At 40.8% G+C, this 16,464-nt stretch overlaps 1 protein-coding gene across 13 annotated transcripts in view; it reads left to right on the top strand.

Annotated features, from left to right (window-relative positions):
• MAPK10 (mitogen-activated protein kinase 10) overlaps nucleotides 1-16,464 on the top strand; it is a 236,462-nt gene that overhangs the window by 209,221 nt on the left and 10,777 nt on the right. For all 13 annotated transcript variants that reach the window (XM_034440428.3, XM_034440427.3, XM_034440424.3 and 10 more), the window contains 2 exons: nucleotides 10,100-10,163; nucleotides 11,402-11,479. In XM_034440428.3, coding sequence (XP_034296319.1) covers nucleotides 10,100-10,163; nucleotides 11,402-11,479 — 142 coding nt within the window. The remainder of the gene's footprint in view (nucleotides 1-10,099; nucleotides 10,164-11,401; nucleotides 11,480-16,464) is intronic.

Raw genomic sequence — 16,464 nt, 5'->3', positions numbered from 1 at the left:
GATGACCCCTGCTGTAAAGTCACACTTGTGTGCCATTAAGGATTTGAGCCAGGGGTGTCAAACTCAAGGCCCACAGGCCGGATCCGGCATGCAACTCTCCCAGGCTCCGTTTTTGGCCGCAATGGCCTCCTGCCGCCTGTGCCCCCCCCCCCGAGCTCCGTTTTCGCTTGGCAGAGGGTGGCAGAAGGCCATTGCAGCTGAAAACGGAGTTCAGGAGCCCATTTTCACTGGCAGAGTACTCGGGCCACCACAGACACCCCTGACACAAGTGACATCAAGCTGGCCACGTGCACCCTGGCCATGCCCATCCCAGTCCCCCGAGGTCAAACCCGACCCCGATGCGGCCCTCAATGAAATCGAGTTTGATACCTCTGATTTGAGCCAATGAATTGACCTCAAAAAGTTTTAATATTTCTGGAATTAATTGTCTCCCTCCATCCCATAAGGCATCCTGTGCTACTTATCCGAGTCTCCACTTAATGACCCATGAGATTGTTCAACATCTGCAATCTGGAGTGGCAGGATTGGGATTATTGAGCGAAGCAGTGATGTAATGTCTCACTGAATGGCTGCCTCATTGAATGACTGTGATTCTGGTCCCAATTGAGATTGTAAATTGAGGATGATCTGTAATGCAAATGCATTAAGGGAGCAGCAAATTAAACAGAAGGACAAAAATTTGATTTCAAGTATTTTGTGCCCACATATCTGATTTGGACACAAAACCATCAGAATAAGCTCCATAAATATTAGCAAGAGAGAGAGCAGGAGCATCAAAAATATAAAACTGTATTAGAAGAAATGCCTGTGGTTTTGTACCAAGAACTTAGCCTACAGGCAATGCCCCTATATGTAGATTCTTGGGATTTACGGTACCAGTCGTGTAAGTGAAGAGGTGGTAGGCTAGTTGGCATCTCATTTAAGAAGCAGAGACTTTATCCAACTAAAATTTCTTTTTATACGTCCATTAAAATTTTACGATCTTTTCACAGCCTGTAGAAGAGCAGTAAAATTAAGATGTCTCATTCAAAAAAGCAATGAGAATAACAAGGTAGGGAAATAGATGGGTGACAAGGCCCTTAGACTTTTGACAATTTTAAAACACGTAGACTCGGGTGGCTTTTCTTTAAATGCCAGGTGATAACCTATTGCTAATATGAATTATTGCTCAGAATGACTGAAGCGTAGGTCGAAGTCAGGATTTTCTCTTTAGAGACAGATTTGTAAGAAAGTCAATTCTAACCTGTCTTTGTGTCTGGCTATTTAAGAATAGATTGGCTTTGGACATACCAGGGATCTGTGTGCTCTTCTTGGCCATTTTATAAAATAACTGTTAAGCTTTTGAGATCTGGACAAGCTGAAGTTTTTCTAAATAGAATAGAATAGAATAGAATTCTTTATTGGTCAAGTATGATTGGACACACAAGGAATTTGTCTTTGGTGCATATGCTCACAGTGTACATAAAAAGAAAAGATACCTTCGTCAAGGTACAACACTTAATGATAGTCATAGGGTACAAATAAGCAATCAAATCATACTAGGAAACAATCATAAGGATACAAGCAACAAAGTTACAGTCATGCAGTCATAAATGGGAGGAGATGGGTGATAGGAACGATAGATTAATAGTACTGCAGATTTAGTGAATAGTTTGACAGTGTTGAGGGAATTATTTCTTCAGCAGAGTGATGGTGTTTGGGAAAAAACTGTTCTGGTGTCTAGTTGTTCTGGTGTGCAGTGCTCTATAGTGTCGTTTTGAGGGTAGGATTGAAACAATTTATGTCCAGGATGTGAGGGGTCTGTAGATATTTTCACAGCCCTCTTTTTGACTTGTGCAACCTCAATGGAAGGCAGGTTGGTAGCCATTGTTTTTTCTGCAGTTCTAATTATCCTCTGAAGTCTGGGTCTGTCTTGTTGGGTTGCAGAAACAAATTTGGTTTTACAGCCTTCTTTATGTTTCGTAGGGCATCATTTGTCAACATTATTCAGGTTGCGTAACTCAAGATTGCTTTGGGCTTGTCTTAACGAATAGTGACTTATTTATTTCCATATACGTGGAATAAAAGTTGAACTTTTGGAAAATAATTATTAAAATGTGTGCTATTGTGAACACACCTGACTTCTCAACTGCTCAGATTTGTTCCGATTCCCTTTTATAACGGCAAAAATAAGTTGCCCTCTGTGCAAGAAGATTTTAAGTAGCATTTAAGTGACAAAATGTGATTTTTGAAAGATGCCAGGATAGACCTGAGCTAGTGGGGATCTTCCTAATCATTCCGGAGGTACCAATAGACGAAAATATTTAGGTAACCTGTTTGGTCAATGAAACATCTGCAAGAAAAGAACCCACACTTGAAGAATGCCAAGTGCCCCACATTCAGGCAGCGGTTAATAGATTGGCAAAAGATCCCACCTCTAGCCAATTTACATATTTGCCCTTTTTAAATCCAGTTTGCTGTTAATTTTAATGTTTTAACATTTAATGTTCAATGTTTATAATGTTTTTAACATTCTAGTTCTTTTATATTGCTATTTTATGACTTAAGCTGCTAGAGTCACTTGATAATAGAATAAGCAGAATAGAGTAGAGTAGAGTAGAGTAGAGTAGAGTAGAATAAATAGCATAGCATAACATAGCATAGCATAGCATAGCATAGAACAGAACAGAACAGAACAGAACAGAACAGAACAGAACAGAACAGAACAGAACAGAATAATAATAGGATGGGATGGGCATAGAATAGAACACAACAAAACAAAACAGAACAGCTTTATTTGGCCAAGTGTGATTAGACAAACAAGGACATATTTGTTATAAACTTAACAAATAAAATAAAATGTAACATGAAGTCCGTTCCATTGTCCTACTCATGTACTATGGGCGTGTGGCCAAATGTGAAATAAATAAAGCCTTGAAACTTGCTTTCTCCTTATTGCCTTAATTTGCTTGTCTTACGTGCCAGCCTCTAGTGGGAGACGCCCATTTGGGGAAAAATTAAACTAGATGTATGACAGATATGTCCAAACAACCGAGCCAGATGACGGTGAATACCTTGCAGGGTTAAAGGATCAGTATCAGCCCTTTAAAAATGTGCTGGTTATTTTCATCTCAGTCTGTTTTCTGACAAAAAGTGCTCTTTGAGGAGTAATGAAGAAGACAGCGGCTGCTATGGCTGTGCGTGGATATAATTCAGGCATTGCGATTTTAAATGTTTGTTCAGCCATGAAATGCACTGGGTGGCTTCAGGCCAGCCATTGTCTCTTCAAATAATTCCTATTGCATAGTGATTGCTCTAGGACCTTTTTCAAGTTTTCTCCTCTTTTTTCTTTTTTTCCTTTTTAAAAGTCAGTACAAGACCAATTCTGACTTTCAAAGCACGTTTGTTAGGATGTGAAGAGTTTTGCTTTGACAGGTGATCAAGCTGAGTCATTTTCATGTTTGAGAAAAGCCAGGACAGTGGAGAAGTGGAGTAGCTGATTTTCTTAACAAAAAAATGATCTCGTACAGATAGAGCCATTCCATCCCTTATATGTATTTTTTATGGGCCAGAAAAGTATACTATTCGTCTCGATCTGTAAAATTATATATAGGTAATCCTCGATTTAGGTCCACAATTGAGCCCAAAATTTATGTTGCTAAGTGAGAAATTGGTTAAGTGAGTTAATGCCCCGTTTTACGACTTTTCTTGCCACATTTGTTAAGTGAATCACTGCAGTTGTTAAATGAGTAAACCCGGGTGTTAAGTGAATCTGGTTTTCTTCTTGACTTGGCTTGTCAGAAGGTTGCAAAAGGGGAACACCTGACCCCGGGACACTGTAACCGTCATAAATGTGAGTCAGTTGTCAAGCATCCGAATGTAAATCACAGGACCATGGGGATGCTGAAATGGTCATAAGTGTGAAAAACGTTCATAAATCACTTTTTTTTCAGTGGCGTTGTAACTTTGAGTGGTCACTAAGTGAACTGTTGTAAGTCAAGGACTACCCTTATTCCTTCTTGCATGCATCTGTGTTTAAACTTTTTAATCTAATATCTATTATTAGCAGCTCCTAGAAATTTCTTCAGTAAAATTGAACAATCTCTTCCTCCTCCTCCTCCTCCTCCTCCTCCTCCTCCTCCTCCTCCTCCTCCTCCTCCTCCTCCTCCTCCTCCTCCCCCCCCTCCTCCTCCTCCTCCTCCTCCTATTCTTCCTCCTCATCCCCCTCCCATCCTGTTCGGCCCCAGCTACGGACCCCAAACAAACTCTATACAAAGCTTATTTTACTCAAATAACTTAGTCTTTATCAATCAAAGGCTGCTAATAAACTGTCTTAACAGCCTACCAGAATTCTAAGATAAGGTAATCACAGTCTTACTAGAGTTGGCAGAAAGCCCAGAAGTAATTTTGCAGAGAATCCAGACGCGAAGGAGAGTGAACTAAAGTTGTTCTCTACAGCTTGTTGCAAGTGGCATTCCTTCTTAAATAGCCTAGGGGAGTGGCCAATTAGCCCCAAGCCTTACTCTCGAGGAGACCTCCTCCTGAGGAGCCACTCCTGCCTTTTGGCAGCTCTGCATGCCTGTGCATTGAGAAGAGGCTCCTCCTCTTCGTCCTCTTCACTTAAAGGAGCTTCTGGAGGTTCTGAAGGCCCTGGCTAAATCCCTGCCTCTGGCCCCACATCTTCTCCAGCCTCCTCACTGTCCGACTCGAGCGCCAGCTGCACAGGCTGCTGGCGCAGCACCACACCAGCCTCCTCATTGTCGGAATCAGCTACAATCCTCACAGGCCGCTAACGGGCCACAACACATCCTCCTCCTCTTCCTCCTCCTCTTCCTCCTCTTCCCCCTCCCCCCTCCTCCTCCTCCATTTTAGAAAGCATTTTAGAGTTGGTCAGGTAGATGGGCACAGAGGGGAAGCCAATGATAAAAATTATCAGATTCTATAAACATCTCTGGCTATGTACTTAAATTTAAATGACTCCGTATTATAGAGATTTGATTTTATCAAAGTTCTCATTCAACTTCAATTGCATTCTATTTGTATGCTATTTTTGGCTTTATGCCCTCTGTAACTATTTTTTTTGGATGAATTGCTCTGCAACTGTTATCTATGTCAGAAAACCTTCTTCTCTAAAAGTGTATTAAGTTACTTTTTGCTTCTTCTCGGTTCCCTTGCCTTCTTGCAGAAGAGTACCATTTAAAATTTTTAAAAACCCAATAAAATCATGAAGGGGAAAAAAAAACGGTAAAATCAAACCTTGGTCTCTTAAAGGGAAACGGAACCATTTTTTTCACCGTTCTATTATCGGAGACTGCAAGAAAGAAGCTATTCATTAAAGTTGCATGGTATCCTTGTAGAGAAGGATGTATCCATATACAGGTAGTCCTCGACTTACAACAGTTCATTTAGTGACCGAAGTTACAACGGCGCTGAAAAAAAAGCGACTTATGACTATTTTTCACACTTACAACCGTTGCAGCATCCTCATAGTCACATGATCAAAATTCATGGCCTTGGGGCCATGTGTTCAGTTTCTGTGACCTTCTTACCAAGCAAAATATAGGGAAAAATCAGATTCACTTAACAACCATGTGAGTAACTAAACAACTGCAGTTGTTAACAAATGTTTCACTTAGCCACAGAAATTTTGGACTCCGTTGCGGTCGTAAGTCGAGGACTACCTGTATATTATACAGAAAGACCTTGGCACTAGACCAAATCATTGCTTGATAATGTAGCACAATATGAAGTAATATGTTCAATCATTTTAATACTTGGAAGTGAATGTGGAAAAAATGGTGACTCAGCTAATTTAGTAACAAATGGGACCTGTCTTGGCTGCAGAGAAGATAGAGCTAATGGAGAAAAGGGCTATCGTTTTGATGTAGACCTATTCTTAAAATCAGATATGACCTTCTTAAAAAATCTACATATGGAATTAGAATTAGAATTAGAATTAGAATTAGAATTAGAATAGAATAGAATAGAATAGAATAGAATAGAATAGAATAGAATAGAATAGAATAGAATAGAATAGGACTCTTTATTGTCACTTTGAATGTACACTAATCAGCATACATTAAAATGAATTTTCATTGCATCTAGTTCTCAAAGGGTCACCACCTCCAATATACCTTACATAACCATGACAGAATAAATAAATACAAAATTATGCATATACCCACATATATTATGTGACACAAAGAAACAACACAGTCTGGTTCGGATGTTTACATGTAGATGGTGAGAAAAACGAATCTTGCAAGTTTACCAGACGGATGGCATAGGGAACTTAGCTATTACAGAATCTGGTAGTCCTGCTAGAAATACTTTGAAACCTCCTCCCAGAGGGGAGCACCAGAAACAGGCCATGAAGTGGGTGTGTGGGGTCTCTAACCATGCTTTGAACTCTAAACACATAGCACTTATAAGCAGTATCCTGAATAACAAGAAGCGAGCTTTCTGTAAACTTCTCAGCTGTCCTCACCACTCTCTGTATGGACTTTCTATCTGGGGCACTGCTGCCACGAAACCAAACAGTGATGCAGTTTGTTAAAACGCTCTCAGTCTTATAAGTTTATAAGCAGTATCCTGAATGATGGGAAGCAAGCTTCTAATATTCCTATACATACGTCTCCTTTGGCATCTCTCCATTGCTTTGACAAACATACCGCAGATACATGATCTCTATTTACAATAAATAACCTGTGAAGATGCTCACAAACATGCCTGCTTATCTTGAGAAGCAATTATGTATACATTCTGCATCACACTTGCCCTGTTTCCCCGGAGAATGGAGGGTGTTCTACATGTCTTTTTTTTTTTCCAGATTAAAAGTATATAAAATTTTATTACCCATTATATGAACACATTTAGTGTTTGCAATGTTGAAAGGATCTCAAATTCCAGGGGAAGGGAACTGGTCAAGCTAGAAGTCAATCCAGTCCCAAGGCTTTTTCCTTTTTATTTCCTTGGCAACGGTAACCATGGTTACCAGCATCTGTTTGAAGATGTAAGGGGCAAGCCAGTTCAACAGCAGCAGCAGCCAAGCCCATGAATTAATATAATTATTTTATAGTGTGTTGTTTTTATTCACCAAAATGTTTGGGTTAGGGTTCTGAGTTTAAAAAGGATTAAATGAAATTAAGCGGGGAGCAAGTTTTTGAAGGAAAAATATAAATTAGCAGAGAAGTCCTCAACTTACAGCCATTCCTTTAGCTACTTTTCAAAGTTACAAGAATACTTGAAAGTCCTCACATTTATGACCACCGCAGGTCAAAATTCAGCCGCTTGGCAACTGCAAGTATTTATAACAATTGCTGTTGATTGTCAAGATGGTTGTTAAGATTTAACAATGGCTTAACAACCACTTAAAAATTGTAAAAAAAAGATCATAAAATCGGCTGTAACTCATTTACCAATCACCTTACTTAGCAATAGAAATTATAGAATAGAATAGAACAGTGATGGCTAACCTTTTTGCCGGTGCGTGCCAAAAGCGGGGGGAGCACAGGGGGTTCACGCGTGTGCGTGCCCATACCCATAATTCAATGCCCTCATGTATGCGTGAGCGACCCCCCCACGCGACCCACGCTTTTGGCACACAATGGCACAGTGGGCTCGATAGGCCCATTTTTCACCCTCCCCAGGCTCCAGAGTCTGTCTTGGAGCCTGGGGAGGGTGAAAACGGCCTCCCCCCCCAGAAGCCCTCCGGAGGCCAGAAATGGCCCATTTCCTGACTTCCAGTGGGCCCGGAAGGCCTGAAAATCGGGTGGTCGGTGCACACATGTACACTGGTGCTGAGCTAGGGCAACGCTTGCGTGCCCACAGATATGGCTCTGTGTGCCACCTGTGGCACGCGTGCCATAGGTTCGCCATCACGGGAATAGAATAACAGAGTTATTAGAAATTATGGTCCCAGTTGTGGACTATCTATTCATGTAGCCCTCAACATACAATCAAAATTGAGCCCAAAATTTCTGTTGCTAACCAAAGCAGTTCTTGAGGGAGATTTGCCCCATTTTATGACCTCGTTGCTGCAGTTGTTAAGCGAATCATGCAATCGTTCCGTGAATCTGGTTTCCCCCCAGTAACTTTGCTTGTTGGGAGGTTACTAATGGTGATCACATGACCCCTGGGACAGTGCAACAATCATGTTGTACATGCCAGTTGCCAGGCGGCTGGATTTTGATCACGTGACCATGGGGATGCTGCATTAGTCATAAGTGTGTAAAATGGTCGTAAGTCACTTTTTTTCAGTGGCATGGCAACTTCAGTCACTAAATGAATGGTTTTAAGCCTTGGACTACCTTTACTTAATTTCCAATTATAACTCATGATGAAACCCCTGGTCTATAACGAATGCAAGGAAATGACTTCTCCATCTTGCATGCTTGCAATCTACGTGCGCTTAAAGATGCTACATTTTTGGCAGCCCCTGTCATAACCTGTTAAAATTGCTTCAAAAACTAGTGTGGCTCACAGTAAGCTCTTTCTGCTTCTCCTCCTCCTCTTCCTTTCTGAGAAAGATTTTCCAAAAGAAAAAGGCTACAGAGATCTTAAGCTTTTCCCTTTGCGTTACGTTTTTCCTCTTGAATGAACAATTTAGTGTCTTGGCTGATGTGACCCCTATTTAGTTCAGTCCAGCTTCCTCCTCCTCCTCCTCTATCCATGAGCTCAAAACCTAGAGAGGGGCTATCTCAGAAAGAAAGAGGAAACTACTGCATCATCTTGGATGAGATTTCACCTAATTATTATTTTGGTCTGGCTTTTCCATTACATCCCTCTCTCCTACTGCCCTGTGACTTGCACTCTCTGCTTTCTCACTCATTAATAAATGCTAACTATAGGTCTAGCAGAGTGTGAGAACCATCAGCTGTCAGACTTCACAGGACCAATCCCATATTTTCATCTGTCTGAGCCCGGCTTGCATGCTTCACTCTTTAGATGAGCAAAAGGCAGGGGTGAAATGCTCCCAGTTCGGACCGGTTCGACCGAAACGATAGCGATGGCGGCGTGAGGCTCCGCCCACCCGCCCAGTCCTCGTTACTTCCTGGTTTTAACCAGGAAGTAACCTGTTTTTTACCCTCTGCGCATGCGCAGAACGGTTTGCGCATGCACAGAGGGTCTGCGTGTGGCGCGTGCACTTCCGAACTGGTTGGGAAGGTAAGTAGATTTCAGCCCTGGCAAAAGGGCTTCACAAAATCATGAATAGGAATTCTCCGCCTGGGGTTTCAAGGACTAGATCTCGTTGAGGCACAGAATAGATTAGGTTAGGTTAGGTTAGGTTAGGTTAGGTTAGGTTAGGTTAGATTAGATTAGATTAGATTAGATTAGATTAGATTAGATTAGATTAGATTAGATTAGATTAGATTAACAGAGTTGGAAAGGACCTTGTAGGTCATCTAGTCCAACCCCCTGCCCAAGCAGGAGATCCTGCACCATTTCTGACAAATGGCAGTCCGATCTCTTCTTGAAAGCCTCCAGTGATGAAGCCCCCACAATGTCCGAAGGCAACTTCTGTTCCATGGGTTGATTGTTCTCACTGTCAGAAAATTTCTCCTTATTTCTATGTTGAATCTCTCCTTGATCAGTTTCCATCTATTATTCCTTGTCTGGCCTTCAGGTGCCTTGGAAAATAGCTTGTCCCCCTCCTCTCTGTGGTAGCCCCTCAAATACTGGGACACTGCTATCATGTCTCCCCTGGTCCTTCTCCTCACTAGACTAGCCATTCCCAGTTCCTGGAACAGTTCTTCATATGTTTTAATCTCCAGTCCCCTAATGGTCCTGGTTGCTCTTCTCTGCACCCTTTTTAGAGTCTCAACATCTTTTTTATAGTGTGGTGACCAAAACTGGATGCAGTATTCTAGGTGTGGTCTTACTAAGGCTTTATAAAGTGGTATTGGTACCTCACTTGATCTTGATTGTATCCCTCTGTTAATACAATTTAGGATTGCATTTGGCTTTTTTGGCTGCCTCTGCATAAATCATGCTTGGTTCATGTTTGCTGAGTTTTTCATTTTCTAACTATTTTGACACCCAAGTTAACTGAGCTCAAAACTTTTGGTTTATGTTCCCAATTTAACTTATTCCGTTGACCTCTCTATGTTTTAATTCACAGCCACCTCCACAGATCTATGACAAGCAGTTGGATGAAAGAGAACACACAATTGAAGAGTGGAAAGGTAATTTTTACCTATACAAGGTATAACATCTGATTCTGCACTTGATATCTGTCCTTGACCTCTGCCTCCCCGCCTCCTGATGCCTCCTGCACTCCATGGGGATTGCATATGTACCCAGAGCATGCTCAATAATTCTTGAGAAGTTTGAGAATGTGTTTGAATATTAGTAGTTTGGGTTAGTAGTTAGGCTGTTGGTTTGAGCTTCAAGCTTGGCAATTTGGTTGCACGTGTTTCATCACCATTCGAGGAGACATTGTCAGTGCCTTTTGAATTGTGCTCATCTGTCAGAATATAAGTCTTTAAAGATCTTTTTATGAGATGCAAATTAGTCTGAATGTTGTTTGTTCGGATATTTCTGAGTCATGGTCTGATTTTCAGACTGTTTGATTGGCTGGCTGTTGTTGGGCTGTAGTTAAGTACCATCTGTGTGGTGCAGATTAGGATTAGAGTTATTATCTCAGTGCCTCTGAGTCAGGGTCAGGTTTCGATTTGTTTGCAATCAGCCACTCAAACTATCAAAGAAGCTGAAACCAGACCATGATGTCTCTTCGAATGGTGACAAAACATTTGCAACCAAGTTTGAGAATCTTCCTTTACTTGTGTGGTTTTTTTTCCTCTTTCCAAAAAATGTTTTGTATCTCTTGAAAAACCTAGTGGTTTTTCCAGACCTACTAAGATGTTCTTCTGAAGATCTTCTGACTCAATGTTGTCATGTTGGCAGAAGAAGGATACACATCCTCCAGAGCCTGGGGAGGCTGTTTTCGCCCTCCTGGAGGCTCGAGGAAAGCTTCCGGAGCCCAGGGAGCCCAGGGAGGGCAAAAATGCCGCCACCACCCCGCTGTCGTGCAGGAGGCCAACTAGCCCACACCCACCATGGACATGCCCACCCAGCAACCAGGCAGAAAACCCCAACCCTGGTCATAAGTGTGGGAAAATGGTCATAAATCACTTTTTTCTGTGTGGTTGTAACTTTAATCTGTCATTAAATGAACAGTTGTAAAACGAGGGCTACCTGTAATTCTTCTGTTCTTCAAGGCAGTTGACTTGACTCAAGGGGAGGAGTAGGACAGATGATAGATGGGAAAAACATAGTTGGCTATTCATTTTTGTGGTCTTGTTTAGAAGGTTTTTATTCACTTTCAAGAGTGGTTTTAAATAATATGGGGAACTAATAAAACTTATTTTAATATGGGGAAGTAATAAAACATCTTTATAACATGCTCCTTTGTCTCTTGCAGAATTAATCTACAAGGAAGTAATGAATTCTGAAGAAAAGACTAAAAATGGTGTAGTAAAAGGACAACCTTCTCCCTCAGGTACTCAGTCCTAGTGAATGACAATATTTTACATGGTTACAGACCTTAAGGCAGATCCTTTTCTTCATCTAAATAATAATAATAATAATAATAACAATAACAATAATAATAATAATAATAATAATAATAATAATAATAATAATAATAAGTAACTTTATTGTCATTGTACGTATATACACAGTATACCGATACAACGAAATTCGCTTAACACCCAAAGACCAGGTCCAACACACATAACAATCCCCAAACTCCCCACCCACCCACCACAAATTCCCCACCCCTAAACCACCCAAACATCCATACAACAGACCAAGTAATGCTGTCCAACAGCTCACTGATGGTGGCCCTTTAGTTCATTGTTGAGTGCAGTTATAGCTCTGGGATAAAAACTATTCAGAAAACGTGGTCCAAGTTTTAATTCTTCTGTATCTTCTGCCCGAAGGCAACTAGAAATAGTACCTAAAAACAGTAGATTTTCATTGATTGGAAGCTAGGATGTATTCCAAGTAATTTTATAGTCTTTTCCAACCTGGTCCCTTTTAAATATATAGAGCTATGCAGATGTGTTTATGGACCCATAACTCCAGAATTCCCAGCTAGTATTTTGAGAAGTTGTAGAAGGCTGAGATAGAGCACAAGAAGAAGATAAGCTATATTAACTGAACTCGGTTAAAAAAAGACTTGTATTAACTCTCAGCTAATCCGTTTATCTAGGAATAAACCCTGCAGAATTAATTGGGGGCTTACTTCTAAATAACAATATATCAAACTGCACTGATTTGCTTTCAGAACTTTGAATGAATGAAGCTAGTTTTCCCATGTCGTGTATTAATTCAGTGTTCAATGAAACATTAAAGTTCTGTAATCAGTTCCTTAGCCATCATTAAGGGATTGACATACGGGTTTGTGGTATCTTGTGCCTATTCCCACACTCGTTTTTTTTTTTTTACTTCAGCTACAGGTTTATCGCATACTTTTCGTTGTTCTCCGTCATTATGTCAGAAATTATTTCTGCATTGTTTTTCTCAATTAATGTCAGGTCTACTCAATATTCAATTTAACGCGTTATGTATGTGACGTCCCAGAAGTTTGTTATATCTCCTTTATTTGTTTCTTTGTCTTTGCAGTTTGCTAGGAATATCAAAACTTGGTGTGTTTGTGGGCATGGGTCAGGGTGGATAAAAATCTATGCTTTTTAAAATCAATCAATCAATCAATCAATCAGATTATTTAAATTGGATTTTTTAAAATTTAAATCGGATTTATTTTTTTTAATCAAATTTATTTTAATAAAATGCTTTTGGAGTAAAAGTCTACTAAAGATAGTTTTCTATTTAAGATATATTAATAATTTAGTTTATTCAGCATGAAATGGAGCTTAGTTATGTAGCATGAGGCTGTATATTCTGCAATATTAGGACTGTCAGTGAGTCAACAGCGGATCAGAGGAGGAGCCGCTGTGGGACAGAGATGACAGTTGCTCTTCAAAAATTATGATTAAAATCGAGTTGATTTAAATCAAGCCTTTTTACTAGTGATTTAAATCACGATTTAAATCGTGATTTAAATCGACTTGATTTAAATCAAATCCACCCTGGCATTGGTAGAAGATTCAGACTTTCCTTTTTTGTTGTTGTTGTTGTTTTTTTTTGAGACTTCCCAATCATGGAAAACATGAGGCAAAATTAACATCCATATTCGTTTTCTTTGCCTCACTAATCTCCCTCCACCATATTGTTGCTCAGCACAGAAAAGCCAAAAGGAATTTCAGGGTAGATGCCTGGATTAGCATAAGACTTTCAGTACCACACATTTGTTTCAGTTATGTCAGAAAGGCCATTCAACAAGTCCTTACAGAGCCGAAAAGTGAGGGACAGAATACACAAATTTGATTTAGGAGCTTACTGAGCTGTGGCCCAGCATCATCATTCTTGAAGATGGAGTGGATGTCAGAATAAATCATTGTTCATGGGCAAATTTGTCATAGAAAGACCTGCCTTTTAGGTGATTTATGAGGAACAATAAATAGGATGTGCTGGTAGGGAGTAATAATATAGAAAGACTAATTAAACTCAGCTTTCACTTAAAATGGAGGATCAGCCTTATTATAAACTACTGTTTGTGGCTGGCAGAAAACACTTTATTTCCCTCTTTCCTGATAAACAGAGGACAAAGATAAACAGAGGTTTTAAACACTGATTTCCCTGCAATTGCAGGTAGTCCTCGACTTACAACCATTTGTTTAGTGACTGTCCACAGTTACAATGGAACTGAAAAAAGTGACATGACTAGTTTTCATATTTATGACCGTTGCCGCATCCCCATGGTCACTTGATCAAAATTCAAGCGCTTGGCAGTTAACATGTATTTATGACAGTTATCAATGGAGATTTTCAGTTATCCAGGTCATAGTTGTCCCAAAGATGCTTTTTAAAGAGGCCACTGGATTTTGTTTGTTATTCTTTGAAGACGTTTTGCTTCTCATCCAAGAAGTTTCTTCAGCTCCTATTCCCATCAGAGTGAGCTGGTTTCTCAGATAAACTTTTCTAATTTTCTAATTTTTCCTTTTAATGTTTTTAACAAATTGTAACCAACCAAAGCAGTGGTGGGTTCCTACCAGTTCAGTCCGGATCTTGTGAACCCGTTGTAGCAGCGGTGGGAGGCTCCGCCCACTTGCCCAACGTCATCACGGACGCTCTGCACATGCACAAAAGCGCCGTGCACAAGTGAAGCGAGTGCATGCGTGTGCTCCCATTGTGAACTGGTAGCGGAGGTAAGTGGAACCCACCCCTGAACCAGAGTCACTGAGAATATAAATTTAAATGTATAAATAACTAGTCAACACCTTGGAGAACTGAAGAAGCTTCTTGGATGAGAAGCGAAACCTCTTCAAAGAAAAACAAGAAAGTCCAGTGGCCTCTTGAAAAAGCACCTTTGGGACGGGGTGAAATCCAGCAGGTTCTGACAGGTTCTGGAGAACCGGTAGCGGAAATTTTAAGTAGTTCAGAGAACCAGCAAATATCACCTCTGGCTGGCCCCAGAATGGGGAGGGAATGGGGATTTTGCAGTATCCTTCCCCTGCCACTCCCACCAAGCTACTCCCACCAAGCCACACCACGCCCACCAAGCCACACCCACAGAACCGGTAGTAAAAATATTTGGATTTCACCATTGCTTTGGGACATGTATTTATGAGAGTTGCAGTGTCCTGGGCTCATGTAATCAACCATTTCTAACCTTCCAAGATGACTTCCAACAAGCAAAGTCAATTGGGGAAGCCAGATTTCTTTAATTACTGCATGATTAGCAGTTATGGCACAAAAAGGTTATAAAATGGGACAAAACTCAGTTAACAACTGCCTTGCTTAACAATGAAAATTTTAGTTGTTCCATTATGGTTGTAAATCAAGGACTACCTATACATATTTATTTTTAATTTCATAGAATTTTAAGTTGTATCATTTTTATTTTTATCAGGAATGATAAAATGAACCATGGCATAAAACAATAATTTTTCAGGATCCATCTTGAGAGGATTGTGTCCATAGAGAGAATTTTATCAACACCAAGAACCATGAACACCAAGATCATGCAATATAACTAATTAAAAATTAGAAAAATTAGAAAAGTTCTGTGACGGAGGGAGAGAAAAATCTTTTTTTATTATTATTATAACAAAAGAAACAGCTTGCTAATACAACTCTTCAGCCACAGCCTGCAGTAATTTGTGGCTATCAATCAAAGACTAGTTATTTATATATTTAAATTTATATTTTGTCTAACTCTCTGTGACTCTGGTTGGTTACAATTTGTTAAAAACATTAAAAAAAAGAAAATTAGAAAAGTTCATCTAAGAAACCAGCTCACCCCAATGGGAGCCCGCTCCACCTGTACCAGGAGAAGAGGCATACTGGAGACCTTGTCATCCAAGGAATTTTGGAGTCTGGGAGAAGGGCCTTTTCTGCTGTGGCTCCCACCCTCTGGAACGTCTTGCCCTGCCCACCCTGAGATCAGATCCACTTGCAAAAGTCCTTGAAGACAAGTCTGTGCCAACTAGCCTGGAGCCCCAATTGGGGTGCAGCACTTGGCTAATGGAGTAGAGAACACCCCACCTCCTCCATGTGTGCATTTTGCTCCCTTCCTCTCCATCCCGCTTAGTTTTATACTAATTGAATTTTAAATTTAAAATCCATATTTATTGTTTTAATGTTTTATAGTGCATTTTAACCTGTAAGCCGCCTAGAGTCACTTTTGGCAAGATTGGCAACATATAATTTTAATAATAAATAACAATAATAAAATTAAAAATCATAAAGAAACATAATAATATCAATAGCATTTATATACCGTTTCATAGTGCTTTACAGCCCTCTTTATACGATTTACTGAGTCAGCATATTGCCCCCAACAATCTAGGTCAGTGATGGCTAACCTTTTTGCCGTCACGTGCCAAAAGTGGGGGTCGTGTGGGGGGTTGTGGGTGTGTGTGCCCACATCCATAATTCAATCTGCCCACCCTCCCGTACATGTGCACGTGACCCCCCCACACACACACTTCCCCCTGCTTTTGGCACGCGATGGCACGGTGGGCCCAGTAGGCCCCTTTTTCCACTTCCCCAGGCTCCAGAGGCTTTCTAGGAGTCTGGGGAGGGCAAAAACAGCCTTCCCCATCCTTCTGGAGGCCGGAAACAGCCAGTTTCCCGACTTCCGGTGGGACCGGAAGGCCTGAAAGTCAGTTGGCCAGTGCATGCGTGCATGCTGGAGCTGAGTTAGGGCAACACTCACGTGCCCACCAATATGGCTCCGCGTGCCACCTGTGGCACCCGTGCCATAGGTTCGCCATCACGGATCTAGGTCCTCATTTTACTGTCCTCGGAAGGATGGAAGACTGAGTCAACTTTGTCAGGATCAAACTCCAGGCTGTGGGCAGAGTCTGCCTGCAATACTGCATTCTAACCACTGCACCACCATGGCTCCTAATAATA

This window comes from Pantherophis guttatus, chromosome 8 (genome assembly GCF_059756535.1).
Source record: "Pantherophis guttatus breed Tessera chromosome 8, ASM5975653v1, whole genome shotgun sequence".
NCBI classification, from domain to species: domain Eukaryota; kingdom Metazoa; phylum Chordata; class Lepidosauria; order Squamata; family Colubridae; genus Pantherophis; species Pantherophis guttatus.
The sequence above is the reverse complement of the archived record's forward strand: the minus strand, read 5'-3'. Positions and strand labels throughout refer to the sequence as shown.